This window comes from Dermochelys coriacea, chromosome 14 (genome assembly GCF_009764565.3).
Source record: "Dermochelys coriacea isolate rDerCor1 chromosome 14, rDerCor1.pri.v4, whole genome shotgun sequence".
NCBI classification, from domain to species: Eukaryota; Metazoa; Chordata; order Testudines; family Dermochelyidae; genus Dermochelys; species Dermochelys coriacea.
In genome coordinates, this window is record NC_050081.1 from 26258719 (window position 1) to 26273701 (window position 14983).

Here is a 14983-nt window from a genome sequence, read left to right on the forward strand (position 1 = left end):
TAATGATCTAGGTAATTGCACACTGGGATTTTTTAATGGAAGCATTAAAATCAAAAGAGTGAAAACCCCAATTATTGTCCTGCTCTGCACAGGAGTCCGCAGGTCTGGTGTGCTGCTCTCCCTGCATGAATGGAACTCCCTAGTGGATCCCATTTAAGAGCCACCATGAAGGTCAAGGAGTGGAATTGTGCCCTGCGAGAAGCCCTGGATATTGAATTCTGACATAGTCTCAATGTAGGCAATTCTCTAGGTTCTGAGTATTAGATAGCCCCACCAGCTACACAAAGAGGGAAAAGAATACAAACTAGGAATGCAAAATTCAAGATAAAAGGGAAGCTCCTTGGATACTATTGGTACATCTGGTATGACTGGAAGCAGGTGCGTCACTTTGGTGATTGTCACTTAGAGACAGGAGTGGTCTCCAGATTTGGGGCCTTGGCATGTAGACAGAGCCCTGGAGAGGAAGGATCACTTGGGGCTCACCATTAGGATCAGGTGATAGTGGTGGGCTCAGGACATTACTCCTAGGGAAATTCTGCACCACTGCTCATGCGCAGAATTCATGTCTCCCCCAGATTTCTTTGCTTTCCTGCAGAAAAAATAACTTTCTGACAGAGAAGCAAAGGGAAGCAGTCACGCACCACTCCCTAGCACAGCAGGTACATCATTTCATTGCACCGGAGCAGCTGGCAGAGAGCTAAATCACCACGGGGCTGGGGACACCCCAGCCAATGGCTTCTACCCTGAGCCAGGATCTGATGCTAGTCCCATTTGGGCTGGAAGCAGGAGAAGACAGGACTTCCTCTTCCCCTGCAAGGAGTGTCTGGGGCTGTGTCAGACCCACCCCCAGCTGCAGGAAGCTCAGCATCCTCCCCTGCTTCCTGCCCCCTCGCTTCTCAACTGTGCGGGGAGGGGTCATTGTACAGGCAGCTGCTCCCCCATCCACCCAACCCCCATGCATCCAGACCTCCCATACTCAGACCCCCCTGCCAAGCCTTACCATGTACATCCAGAACTCCCCTAGCCCTCCATACCTGAACCCTACCCCACTGAACCTCAACCCCTGCATCTGGAACCCCCCTTCACACAGACCCTCTGCCTCTGGACCCCCACCCCTGCACCCAAACCACCACCCACTGAGCTCCCTCCACTCAAACCCCCACCATGATGCCCCAGTCTCTGCACCAACCTGAGCCCCCACATCCAGACCCCCAACTACCTGTACCCAGACCCCCACCCCACCAAGCCCCACTCCCCCACACCCAAACCCCTCTGCTGAGACCCAACCACCTTCACCTGGAAGCCCCTGCAGAGTCCCGTTGCCGCTGCACCTGGAACACCCCCAACGAGCCTGTGTGCATCCAGATCCCCCCACAGCTAGACCCCCCCATCAAGCTGCCTGCACACAGATTGTCCCACACAGAATCCTCTCACCCCACACCTGGATCCTCCCACACTGAGCCCCTACATGCTTGGATCCTGCCTTGTTGAGCCTACCTGCCCCACACCTGGTGCGCCTGGCGCAGAGGGGTAGGGCCCCAGGATGTTTCTGGGGCAGGCCCAGGCCTTGACAAATAAAACTTGTAGAATTTTAAAATAATGTGCACATAATTTTTAATTTTTTGGTGTAGAATTTTTAAATTTTTGGCGCAGAATGTCCACAGGAGTACGGACATTCCCGTCCTCTGGTTCTAGGTCTCTAAATTCATAAATGTGAATGTCATCACTTAGCCAACTCCAGCTCAGGACCTGATTTCTCAGATAATTCCTGTTCTTTTCTCTGTATGACATGCAGTCAAAATCGTCCAGCGATAGCAAGAACCGCCACAAAAAGCCCAAGGACACCAAGCCAAAGGTGAAGAAGCTGAAGTATCACCAGTACATTCCACCTGACCAGAAAGCGGAGAAGTCTCCTCCGCCCATGGACTCAGCCTATGCTAGACTCCTCCAACAGCAGCAGCTCTTCCTGCAGCTACAAATCCTCAGTCAGCAGCAGCAGCAGCACTTCAGCTACCCTGGAATCCACCAAGCACAGCACAAGTGAGTCAGCAGCCTGTAAAGAACAACGTCTGCACAGTAGACTGAGACTTAGATGTTTTGGGGGGCTTTCTAGGCTCTCCTGCAGGTCCCTCCTCTATGCTTATGGTGCCTGTTGGTGCAGCATAGCAGGGATCTGGAAGCACAGTTTGAAAATGTTGCCCTGGTCACATCCAAAGCCTTATTCTGATTGGCCAGATGGAGGGATGACAGCCACATAAGGCCTCCTTTGATCCCCCCAAAAATGGACAAGGAAAGATAAGCATCTTCAGTCCTCTCTCTGCAGCCCCTCCCATGAACTCTGCAGGCTCTTGCTTCACTCCTTCCTGGGGCTCCCCATGCCCTGCTATAGTGTCTCCAATGTTCTTTAGAATCACCTTTAGATGGAGCATTATATACAGGGACCTTGGGGCACCCCTCTAAAGTGAAGAAGAAAGCAGCTATGATGTAGAAGTTAAATCATATTTTAGATGGGCAGGGGCTGTTCTTTGGCCACCCTTCCATAAGTAAGTCCCATTTTCTATTAGTGAAGGTGGCAAAAACTGGACACTGTTACCAAAAATCTCTCCTTTGTCATTTCAGGCAACCAAGTGAGCAAATGGTCAAAAGTTCAAACTCTTCATCAACTCCAGTCACCAACATGCCCCTTTCCCCAGTGAAAACCACTTTTTCCGGACAGACCTGTGTTTCTTCTATCAAACCAGGCCCTCTCCCTTCCAACCTGGATGATCTGAAAGTGAGTGCAAACCTCCCATTAATCATTCGTTAATAGAGATAGTGTCTAGCGACACTGTACCTTACAGTGAAAATGCTTTGAAGACTATCAGGCATCCCAAGGTAACAGTGATGAGCTGGTTGGAACCTAAACTTGCATGTTATAGAGCAAGAGAATGCAGCAAAATATACAAGGCATGGAGAAGAGCTAAGTGCCTTTATGTTTCACAAAATGTTCTGATTTGTCACGAGACAAATGACGCAGTGGTACTAGAAAAGAAAAGGAGTACTTGTGGCACCTTAGAGACTAACAAATTTATTAGAGCATAAGCTTTCGTGAGCTACAGCTCACTTCATCGGATGCATTTGGTGGAAAAAAAAAACGTTTTTTTTTCCACCAAATGCATCCGATGAAGTGAGCTGTAGCTCACGAAAGCTTATGCTCTAATAAATTTGTTAGTCTCTAAGGTGCCACAAGTACTCCTTTTCTTTTTGAGAATACAGACTAACACGGCTGCTACTCTGAAACCAGTGGTACTAGAGAACATGCTATTGCAGCTGTGCAGGAATCCCCTAATTGCCATCAGATTGAGGCTGGTGGTCAGAGCTGTGCAAAATGTTTGCAGGAGAACCCAAAGTGGTAACTCCTTGAGGAGCTGTCTGTGGGGAACAAATCCAGGAACTTATGATTTGAAAAGCATGAGCTCTTGCTGCCTGAATTTAAGGACTAGTCCTGTAGCTAGAAGCTGTTGCTGAGTCACTAACTCTTATATAGACCAGCCCCTGAGGGGAAAGGGTGGGGAATAAAGACTCACGCTAGATTGATAAAAACAGCGAGGAGTCCGGTGGCACCTTAAAGACTAACAGATTTATTTGGGCATAAGCTTTCGTGGTAAAAAACCCACTTCTTCAGTTGCATGGAGTGAAAATTACAGATACAGGCATAAATATTTTAATTGATGTGGGTCATTTACACACACAATTCTTTCAGGTTTTGTTACTTAAACTCAAACATGATTAAAGTCCCAGACCAGTCTCTTGCGGAATCAGGATGTGTAAAATAATCCTTATTATTCAGAGACATGAATAAGGATTAGCAAGTGGAGCATGTGTGTAATGAAGTCCTGTCTGAGTCATCTGGGAGGCCTGAACCTGAGCCATATGGATCTAAAAGCATGAGCTTCTGTTAGCTAACTGGCCTGTTAACTCATGACAGTACCAGACCCACAAACCTCTATAGGAGGGCCAGCTGCTAGCAGGGACACCAAGCCCCACTGTGTCAGCCTACGTTCCATGAGAATTACCTCCCTAGGAGCACTGCTATCCACATTACCCATTCACAGCTCCATCTCTCCACTTATAGCAGCTCTGGCTGCTGGAAGTAGGAATGTATTTCCTCTGCTGGGACACAATGAGGCTGTTAGGCTGTGTATGGTGCTTCTAGTGACTGTGAGTAACAGTGAGGGGTGGGGCTCAGTCCCATCAGGCAGGAGGCCAGGAGAACTCTCACTGCTGAAAATATCCACAGCAGGGTATTTCCCCACAAGCGTGTAAGGAGTATGACAGTGAGGGGAGGTGCTGGAAGTGACTGTCACTAAATCGTTGGCTCTGCTTCTAGGTGTCAGAACTGAGGCAGCAGCTCCGAATAAGAGGCCTCCCCGTATCCGGTACGAAAACTGCACTGATGGAGCGTCTACGGCCCTTCCAAGACTGCAGTGGAAGTGTGGTGCCAAACTTCAATGAAATAACAACGGTCACCTTTCCAGTCACCCCAACAAACACACTGTCAAGCTACCAGTCACAGCCCTCCGCCAGCATGCTATCCGGCAGCTTCTATCAGTTTGGTAGCACCAGCTCCTCCCCACCCATCTCCCCAGCATCCTCTGACCTTTCCGTCAGTGGCTCCTTACCAGACACATTCAACGATGGACCAATGACTTCTCCACAGTTTGGTCTCCAACCATCCCCTGTGCATGGCAGTGCTGAAGAAAGCCTAATGGGCAGCATGAATGGAGGGAGCATCCAGTTGGAACTGGAAGGGATCGACACAGAGAAAGACAAGATGCTGGTGGAAAAACAGAAGGTCATCAATGAACTGACGTGGAAGCTGCAACAAGAGCAGAGACAGGTGGAAGAGCTGCGGATGCAACTCCAGAAGCGAAAAAGGAACAATGGCCTGGAGGAGAAACAGCCACCCACCCAGCATTTCTTCGGTGTTCCTATCAAGCAAGAAAACACAGTATCCAGCTGTCCATTCTCATCAAAACAAACTGCCTTGAAAGCCCAAGCCAACAGCTTGGATAAACTAAGTAACTGTGGGACACCGCAACTGCCTCACATTGTAAACAGTCTTTGCATGGAGTCAGCGGGCCAGAGCACCATCACCTCCTCCACGTTTCTAAGCCCACAGTGCTCTCCACAGCATTCTCCACTTGGGACTGCAAAGAGCCCACAGCATATCAGTCTGCCACCATCCCCCAACAGCCATTACCTTCTCTCTGTGTCCCCTGGCTCTCAGGGAGAAGGGCGCAGTGTTTCCCCACAGGCCAGCAATCGACTTCGCCCAGCACCGGTAAGTGGGGAATGCACAAAGCTAATGCCATTCTGTCCTATCTCGATGGAAATTGCACTGGTATTAAAGGTTGCTTTGGGGATTGTTTATCCAAATCTCTCTGGCCTGGGAATGAGGTTGGGCACAGGCCATTCCATGAGCTCTCCAATGTGCCCTGACTCTGATAACCCTGGAACACCAGAGGAACAGCCTGTCCTGCAGCACTTCCATATCCTTGCTCCCTGTCCTGCCTGGAAGCAGGATGTGCAGCTGCCCCTAAAATGTATCACTCAACAGTTTCTTCTGTGGCAGAATTGTAAACTGGCCCATGTGAGCACAATAGGGCTGCACAAAACAGACTGGGTTTTCCCTTACAGCTCGGGCACGCACAGAACAGTCTTTGGCTTGCAGCATGGGAGTCCAGGCTTAAAGCGCATGTGCAAATGGGAGTTCTCCAGGCAGAGCCAAGGGTTCTATCCCAGGAGAAACAGGGCTAGCATGCTCAAAGTAGGGCAGTAGTGAATGGAGTAGCATCTGCTCCGTCTCCCCTCACCAAGCTGTAGGCTGCATCTTTGTGACTCTACACAAAGCAGTGCCACAGGTCAGGAGTCCCGTGTGCTCCTCTCCAGCCTGAGCCACCTGGCATACTGACTTCCTTGGCACCCAGGAAGAGAGCAGCAGGAATGCCAGGGAGAGCTCATCACCCAAAAGCCTGGGTGTTTGCACAGGTTGTGCCCAAACACAGCCACCACTCCATGCAAGCTGCCTCCTTTGTGCCTCCACCACACAGGCTGAGGTCAGAGTAGCTGGAAGGGCCAAATCCTGAGCACATGCAGTGACCAGCTCCAGTGAGTTTGCCAAGACCCTGGTGACACTAGATGTGTTCACAGAGCTGCTCACAATCGAGGGACAGCTAGGAACTAAATCACAGGAGCAACATGGGTAGCAGCAGTACAGCCCAGGAAAAGGAGGGCAGCTCTGGGAATCTGGGGGTACAGGCAGTACAGTTGCTTTGGGGGTTGCTTATCCAAATCCAGGGGGCCCTAAACAGGAATATTTTGGGGGGCCACTCGCACAACACATACTAAAAAAGCAAATGGGGGGCACTTGAGCTGCTTTGGGCCCTAAGCAATTGCTTAGTCTACTTATACTCAGCGCCGGCTCTGTCAGGGGAGACTGCACACCATTGCTGACCTCCAGGGATCAGAAATTGTGAGTCAGCCCCAACCCCTGAGCCATTCACAGTGCTGATGCTGTGTATTTGGTTTGTCGTGTGTTGTTGCTCCCCTGCTATTCCCCGGGGGGGATGACAATCAGTGCTGCCAGTGCCCCCAGCTGCATGGGGGAGTGGGTTCTGATCCCTGCTGCAGGAGCTCTCACCCTACACTGCCCGTCCCTGCCCAGCAATGAATGCTGTCCCCGCGACAGCCCCAACCCAGACTTCAGCCCCTCTCTGCTCCTTCTATGGGTCTTGCCTCTTCCAGGCCTGGGGGCTGCAGCAGGGTCCCCTCTCCCAGTTCCAGGCTAGGGAGCTCCAGGTGCCCCTCATCCCCCTCTGCCCTGACCCAGGCGAGAGCTGCAAGGCAGAGGGAGGGGAAGAGGAACCCTCCCTTCTCTGTTGCTCACAGGGGGCAGGGCAGGAGGGGCAGGGCCACCTGGAGCAGCTGGGTTCTTTATCTCGGGCTCCCTTCCTGTGAGAATGGCTCTGGCTGCTGAGGGGAGAGGGAGGGGGCTCTGCCTGCAGCAGATCTGATTGGTTGCTCACCCCAAGAAGGTGGGCTCATCACAGATGGCTCCCATACCAGCCAATCCTGTAACAGTAAAAACATTGCAAGAGCTGGGGGTGCTGTGGGAGTGACACGGGGGAAGGGGGGCACTGTGTGTGTGACAGGTGGGGGAGGGCCACTGTGGGGGCGATGGGAAGGGATGCACTGTGGGTGTGACACAGGGCAGGGGGTGCTGTGGACTGACAGGTGGGAGGGCCACTGTGGGGGTAATGCTAGCAGGGTAGGGGACCTGTGGGGGTGACAGGTGGGGAGGAGGAAGCTGTGGGGGTGACAGGCGGGTGGGAGGGGGCTCTCTGTGAACCCCCCCGTTCAGGGAGGCTAGCCCCCTGTCCTGCCCCATCCTCCCAAGGCCCCCTCACTCTAGCCCACCAGGGCCAGAGGAGCCCCAAGCCACCCACCGCGACCGGAGGAGCCCCAGATGGTTGGCCTGCCCTGCCCCGAGTGCTGACCTGCCCACCTGAGCCACCCCAAGTCCCTGCCCATCTGCCCAAACCTCCCTGAATGCTCTGCCTGAGCCACCCCAAGTCCTGGCTAGCCAGAGGAGCTCTGAGCCCTGCTGGGTCCTGGCCCCATGGCTGTGGCAGGAAGCATTAACGGAGGCTTAGGCTCCCCCAGCCTCCATTACACGCCACCCATGAGGCCCTTTGGGGGTGACAGACAGGGGAGGGGAAGTTGTGGGGGTGACACAGCCAGGGAGAGGGGGCCCTGTGGCAGTGGCACAAGCAGGGTGAGGGTGCGCTGTGGGGGTGACTTAGCCAGGGAGGGGGCACTCTGGGGGTGACAGGCAGGGAGGAGAGGACGCTCTGGAGGTGACACAGGCAGGGGGAGGGGGCGTTCTGGGGTGACGGAGGGAAGCAGGGCATTCTGGGGGATGACTCTGGGAGCAGGGCACTGGGAGTGACTGGCAGTGGGAGGGAGAAACTATGCAGTTTGCAAAGGGAGCAGGAGACTGTTGTGGGTGACACAGGGCACAGGAGGGGGCAGTAATTTGGGTGGTGGCACAAACAGTGGGAGCTGGGTACTGGAAGGGGTGACATAGGCAGTGGGAGTGGGGTAATATAGGAGGTGACACAGACAGCAGGATCAGGGCAATATTGTGGGGTGTCACAGGGAGCAGGGTTGTACTGTGGAGAGCAATAGAGTTACAGCCAGGGAGCAGGTGTAATTATTGGGGTTCCTCTGTACCCAAAACTCCTAGGGTGCCAGTAGCCTGCCAGCTTGGAGGCAAGCACTATAGGTGTTTCAGCAGCTAGGCCTTGGAGGGTCCCATACCCACTCGGGCAAGTGGCTAAGGGAAAGGGTTTTACTAGGATGGCAGGGAAGGGGCAAAGGTGCAAATACCCAGGTACAGAGGCTTAAACTGTTACAGTTCAAACTGAGCAATAGCAGTGCATGAATGGGGCTTTTAAAGCCATCCAGTCTCTATTCCAGTCTCTATCCATCCAGTCTCTATTCCAGCAAATAAGCATTTGGGGGTTACCAAGCCAGGCTTCGTTCGTGACTCTCATTAGGCCACTCTGCACTCTACACAGACCTGCACCCAGCTGTGATGTCCAGCAGTCACAGCCAGTTCCACAAACAGCTCTGTCCCCTTACCTGGCCTGGGGGAGGGTATGTGCCATGGGGAGTTGTAGTCCTCGTCTTTGTAGCTCCATCACACAGGATTGTACCACAGGGAGCAGCAGGGTCATGGCACAGGGGGCTGGGTTGTACCCTGGAGAGCAGCAGGGGGAATGGCACAGGGAGCTGGGTTGTACCCTGGGGAGCAGCAGGATCATGGCACAGGGAGTTGAGTTGTACCCTGGGGAGCAGCAGGGTCATGGCACAGGGGGCTGGGTTATATCCTGGAGAGCAGCAGGGTGATGGCACAGGGAGCTGGGTTGTACCCTGGAGAGCAGCAGGGGGAATGGCACAGGGGGCCGGGTCATACCCTGGGGAGCAGCAGGGGGAATGGCACAAGGGACTGGGTTGTACCCTGGGGAGCAGCAGGGTCATGGCACAGGGGGCTTGGTTGTACCCTGGGGAGCAGGAGGGGGAATGGCACAGGGGGCCAGGTCGTACCCTGGGGAGCAGCAGGGGGAATGGCACAGGGGGCCAGGTCATACCCTGGGGAGCAGCAGGGGGAATGACACATGGGGCCGGGTTGTACCCTGGGGAGAAGGAGAGTCATGACACAGGGAGCAGGGGCACAGTGTCACCATTTTAATTTCCAAAGTGGCCTCTAATCATCGCCTTTATTTCAGGGCCTCTTGTGCTTGCACTCAGGTCAACTCTGCATGCCCAGCTGGGTGTGTGAATTAGGAGTGCCTGACTCTCCTGAATTGCATGTGCAGACGTCAGCATTTGGGGGCATGGAACATTTGCATGCCCAAAATTTCAATTGACACCATTTGACAGGGTGGGTGGAGAGAGGCTGGGGCTGCATATCAGGTGCCGTGGGAGGCACCTCACCCTACCTCTGCAGTTCCAGTCTCTGGCCACATTCTCCTCACGTGAATAAAAATCAGACACCATAACCCAGGCCCACCTATAAACAAACCTATAAACACCCTATAACCAGGGCAGCTCTTCTGTCTTCTCAGCGCCCTGTTCCACAGCAACCCCCTCCTCTGCCCTGATGTGAGCGAGGCCATTGGGAAGGTTCTGAGCCTAACTGTGCTTGGCGTAAGTCCTTCCCAGCTGGGGCTGCCTCTCAGATCTCCAACTGGGATGTCACACAATTGCTGGGGGTCCTCACCTGAGGAGGGTGTGTATGACAGAGCAGCATTAATGACCTGTGCTCACTGTGTGATGGATCTGAGCCATTCCTCTGGGTTCCCATTCGGGGTGTTGATGGGTCACTGAGAATCCTGGTGAAGAAGGAGCTCCAGCTGCTGCTGCTGGGATATGTGTGCATCACTCCCACACTAATCAACACTCCCAGAAATAACGCTGCCTGCTACAGTTATGCTGCACCTTGCCATGATAACACCATGGGAACAGGGGAGACAGAGCCAGCCAGCAGGGGCAGAGCAGTCTTGGAGCAAAGTAGAAGGAAAGGGAAAGGAATTTGTTATCTGCAGGGAGGGGGTTGGTAGCTAATCTTTTCACAGATTCATAGACTTTAAGGCCGGAAGGGACCATTGTTATGTTGTCTGGCCTGCTGTATAACAGGCTGCAGAATGCTAGTCAGTCACATTCATTGGCAAGAACCCAGTACAAAATAAGCAGGTGTTCTAGCAAGTTTCCCTCAGAACCTCTACCAAGAAACTCATCTTTGAGTTGGAAGATTCCTGCTAGGGCAGTGTGTGAGCCCATTCTAAGCAGAAGACACCACTGGTTCTGTAAATGCTCTGCGTCTGTTTTCTGAAAACAGAAATGGGTGAAATGGGTGGGATTAGAAAGACTGCAGGATAAGACCGTGCAACTCATTCCCTTGTGGCTTAATCCGGCCTCACAGTATTCTTCTCACCACTTACTAAGGGCGAGTAATTGAGACATTTAAAACAGAGTCAGTTTTTCCATGATCATCAGAAGTGAAGGGCAGGAGATTTCAGGCTGAGGGGGGGTCAAGTATGACAGTTTTGCAAGGATGCCCTAACCCATGTAAACCAGATCTTCAGAGAAGGTCCAGAGAATTGACCCACTGTGCCTCTAGAGACCCTTTGACAAGGGGCAGTAGAGATGAGTGATGGGGTTACTGCATCTCCTAGCTGGAGGATTGTCCAGTGATTCAGACAATTGAGTCATACAATAGAATTTGGGTTGGGTGTCAACAAACAAGCATTGCACTGATTAGCATAAGACCTGGTCAGGATCAGCCAGGGCTGCTGTGAGAAGGGAGATAAGGGCAGGAAAGGCGGGTTCATGCACAGTACACAGTATCTTTGGGACCTTGCTGGTCTATGTTTGGCCAATATTTTTCACCAGCATATTATTTTGCCTATTTTTGCTCTTCCTCTTGTTCTGGTGTAGGAACGTTCAGAGCTGAGCTGAACAGGGGTGCTGAAAGACAAACTGCTCAGGGTCACCTCATGTAAAATGCACAGGAACTGTGCATACAGACAGATCTGAATGGTTTCCTCATAGCTAGGGGAACTCATAATTAGTCTCCTGAATCCATCTGTCCTACCCCCAGGCTTGATTTTTCCCTCACTTAGTCTGGTTTGGCACTGGTGTAATACCATTGACTCCAGTGGAGTTACTTCTGGTTTACACTGGGGTGAGAGGCGGCTTGGGCCCCAAATAAAGGTAGCAAGAAAGGCAGAGAGGAGCATAACCTTTGCCTGTGGATTGATTACATTTCCCTATATTTCCCCCACGCAGATGGCTACGCAGGCAGGTCAAAAGTTTTCTATTCCATCCCCAAGTTTTTGTAAGTCAAGCCCAGCCCTCTCGGAGGTAAAGCAGCCTCCATCCTATGCGGATGCAGTGAAGCAGGTAACTGCATGGTTTTTATTTTCTACAGGAATAGGTTTTACCATTTTGATCTTGTTCTGTTCTGATTGAGTTTTATGGAAGTAGTAGCTGTGGCGATTACAGCACATCGCCTGGTCTGTGAGTGAAGCAGGCACATTTGATGTGTACGAGAAATAGCTTGAACTGACATTTTAGGCCTAAGTGCACAAAAGGCATTAGGTGCCTAGAAGATCACTGTGATCCACAAAGCCTGAGTTGGGTGCCCAGGTTCCCTGTCCATTGAATGGGGAGAGTGAGGTGCCTTAGACTGCAATCCACAAAAGCCAGCACACTAGGCATGAGCTAGCCAGTGGGAGAGGCCAATGACAGGGCTACATGGTCAGAGGTAGGTGCAAACGCTCTCTTGGCAGTAGGTGCCTGTGCTGTCAGCAAGAATCCCAGAGGGAAGGAGAACAATGATAATCCCAGAACTGTCAGCCTAGTGGTTAGGGGCCTTACCAGGGATGTGGAAAACTCTCCCACCGGGTCAAGTCCTACTGCTACCTGAAGGGGGTCTTCTTTTGTGTGAGCTCACCTGAGGGCCGACCAGTAGAGGTGAGTAGCCTCTGAGTGTGCCTGTCGATGGGGCCCCACATGTGACTTAGCGGGCCAAGTACCGCTCTTCCCCCAGTTCGTGAATTTGCTCCGGGCGTAGGCGGGAGTTCAGCACCCGGATGCCCACAAGAGGCCAGGTGCACATGCCCAGCAGCAGGAACACAAGCACTAGGGAACTTTTACTGCAAACCGTTAGGCGCTGAATAACCCTAGGCACCTATGGGAGCAGCTGGAGTTTTGTGCATTGCAGTGGTCCAGAAACTGAGCCTTAGCTGCCTAACCCCTGTTGTGCATCCAGGCATTAGTTGCTAACTATTGTCTCCGTGTGACAGAAAAAGCATCAGACTTGATTTGACTTGAATACTGTGCTGGTGAAGGTGCTAGGCTGACAGCTCTGCAGACTGATGCCCTGGTCAGCAGAGCAGAAGGGGCTAGTGATACAGAGAGCTCCCGTTTTTGGTGCCCAAGCTGAGACACCTCAAATGGATGTGAGCTCCAAGGGGTTGGGGCTCTCAACACTGTTTGGAAACTTGGCCCCTTTGAAGTGTCCCGGCTTGGGCACACCAAATCACTAGTCACTCTGGAAAATCTTGGCTCCTGTAGTTAGACCCAGAGCAAGTACAAGCTTGGCCTGCTCTGCCCCCTGCCAGAGTGCCTCAGCCTTGTGCCTGAGGTGGAGGGGGTAGCTCAGTCTCCATAGTCCGTTTCATCCCTGGCATCTCATGAGACTGCAAACAGGGTGCCACTTAATGCCAGCTGTGATGGTGGATAGTAGTTCCATTGGTAACTAGACTGAGACCACCAAACTCATCCCATGTGGGCCATTGGATAGCACTAATATTGGCATATAATGGCTGGGGGACAAGGAGTCATTTTCTATTTAAATCAAAGGAAACAACAGGGAAAGTGCATTTCATCAGCAAGGCTTGGCTGGACAGCAGAGGGATGAGGGCACGGGGGAGCAGGCATCTTGTTGGGGTAAGCATTGGGTGTGCTGGGCACAGGAGTCCCAAGGAGGCTGTGTGCACCCAACTTGGTCCTCAGGCTCCTGAAGCCCAGCTGCAAAGCAGAGGCTGATTTAAATGGTTGTAATAGACGGCTGTGCAGCGACCATGGAGCCTATGAGCTCAGTTCTACCTGCAGGGAGGGGACAGAGACCAGCTCATTGCTCACTAGCCACAGCAAATTAGGAAATCGGGAGCCAAGCACATCCACACTGCATGGAGAGTCTCTGGATGCCAATCCCGGTCACGTGTTGGGGTTTCAGCATACTCTTCAGCATAGCATGGGATCTCACCTTTCCAGCACTCTAGGACTAGCAAAGCTGCATCTTGTGCTCTGGCCCCTGGCCTGAGAAACCACTTCTAACCCCCTGCTCTCCTCTTGTGGTGTTTTGCTGCAGCAGATGACTCGAAGTCAGCAAATGGACGAGCTCCTGGATGTGCTGATTGAGAGTGGAGGTAGGCAGAGATTTGATACCTTAAACACAGTGCCCTTGCTGGAAAAAGCATGCTCAGTGCCATCATGACCGTGAGAGCCCATTGGAGCAGCCTCTTTGAGGCTGACATCTTGCATTGGCTTTCCTGAGAAAGGAACGGCTGAGGCTGTTTTTAAGCTTTGTTTTCCATTACACAAGTGGAGCAGTACTCTGGAGGCGCCCTGGCACATGTCCACAACTGCTGGGGAGCTTTCCTTTTAACAATCCTCATTTGCATTACTGTAACCACTTTCCTGTGGAGAGCTTGTCCTGTGGTTATCAGCTATACCCGTTCCCTAGAAAGAGAGCATCACCCGTGGCCCGTTCCGTAGAGAGAGCACCGCCCGTGCCCATTCCCTAGAGAGAGCACCGCCCGTGCCCATTCCCTTGAGAGAGAGCATCACCTGTGCCAATTCCCTAGAGAGAGAGCACCGCCCATGCCCATTCCCTAGAAGAGAGCACCGCCCTCACCTATTCCCTAGAGAGAGAGAGCACCACCCGCACCCATTCCCTAGAGAGAGCACCACCCGCGCCCGTTCCCTAGAGAGAGAGCACCGCCCGCAGCCCGTTCTCTAGAGAGCACCACCCACGCCCATTCCCTAGAGAGAGAGCATCACCCATGCCCATTCCGTATAGAGCGCTCCGCCCCTGTCCATATCCCTTGAGAGAGAGCACTACCCGTGCCTGTTCTCTAGAGAGCCCACCCACGCCCGTTCCCTAGAGAGAAGGCATCACCCCGCTGACCATTCCCTTGAGAGAGAGCACCACCCATGCCCGTTCTCCAGAGAGAGAGCATCACCCGAGCCCATTCCCTAGAGAGAGAGCAACGCCCGCTGCCTATTCCCTATAGAGAGAGCACCGCCCATGCCCGTTCCCTAGAGAGAGAGCACCACCCATGCCCATTCCGTAGAGAGGAGCTCCGCCCCTGTCCATTCCCTTGAGAGAGAGCACCACCCGCACCTGTTCTCTAGAGAACGCCACCCACGCCCGTTCCCTAGAGAGAGATGCATCACCCGCACCCATTTCCCTAGAGAGCATTGCCTGTGCCATTCCCTAAAGAGAGAGCACCACCTATGCCCATTCCCTAGAGAGAGCACCGTCTGCGCCCATTCCCTAGAGAGAGAGCACAGCCCGCACCTGTTCCCTAGAGAGAGAGAGCATCCCCCGTCCCCATTCCCTAGAGAGAGAGCACCGCCCGTGCTCATTCTCTAGAGAGAGAGCATCGCCCATGCCCATTCCCTAGAGAGAGAGCACCACCCGCCCATTCCCTTGAGAGAGAGCACCACTCGTGCCCGTTCTCTAGAGAGCACCAGCCACGGCCATTCCCTAGAGAGAGAGCATCACCCGTGCCCGTTCCCTAGAGAGAGAGCATTGCCCATGCCCATTTCCTAGAGAGTGAGCACTGCCCGCGCCCGTTCCCTAGAG

At 52.9% G+C, this 14983-nt stretch overlaps 1 protein-coding gene across 12 annotated transcripts in view; it reads left to right on the top strand.

Moving 5' to 3' along the window:
• The window catches only part of MYOCD (myocardin), a 480210-nt gene that overhangs the window by 460164 nt on the left and 5063 nt on the right, over positions 1-14983 (top strand). For 5 of the 12 annotated variants that reach the window (XM_043496455.1, XM_038371459.2, XM_038371454.2 and 2 more), the window contains 5 exons: positions 1796-2040; positions 2620-2773; positions 4370-5323; positions 11395-11508; positions 13484-13541. In XM_043496455.1, the coding sequence (XP_043352390.1) occupies positions 1796-2040; positions 2620-2773; positions 4370-5323; positions 11395-11508; positions 13484-13541 (1525 nt within the window). The remainder of the gene's footprint in view (positions 1-1795; positions 2041-2619; positions 2774-4369; positions 5324-11394; positions 11509-13483; positions 13542-14983) is intronic. The other 7 variants (XM_043496456.1, XM_038371455.2, XM_043496457.1 and 4 more) reach the window with 4 other exon arrangements.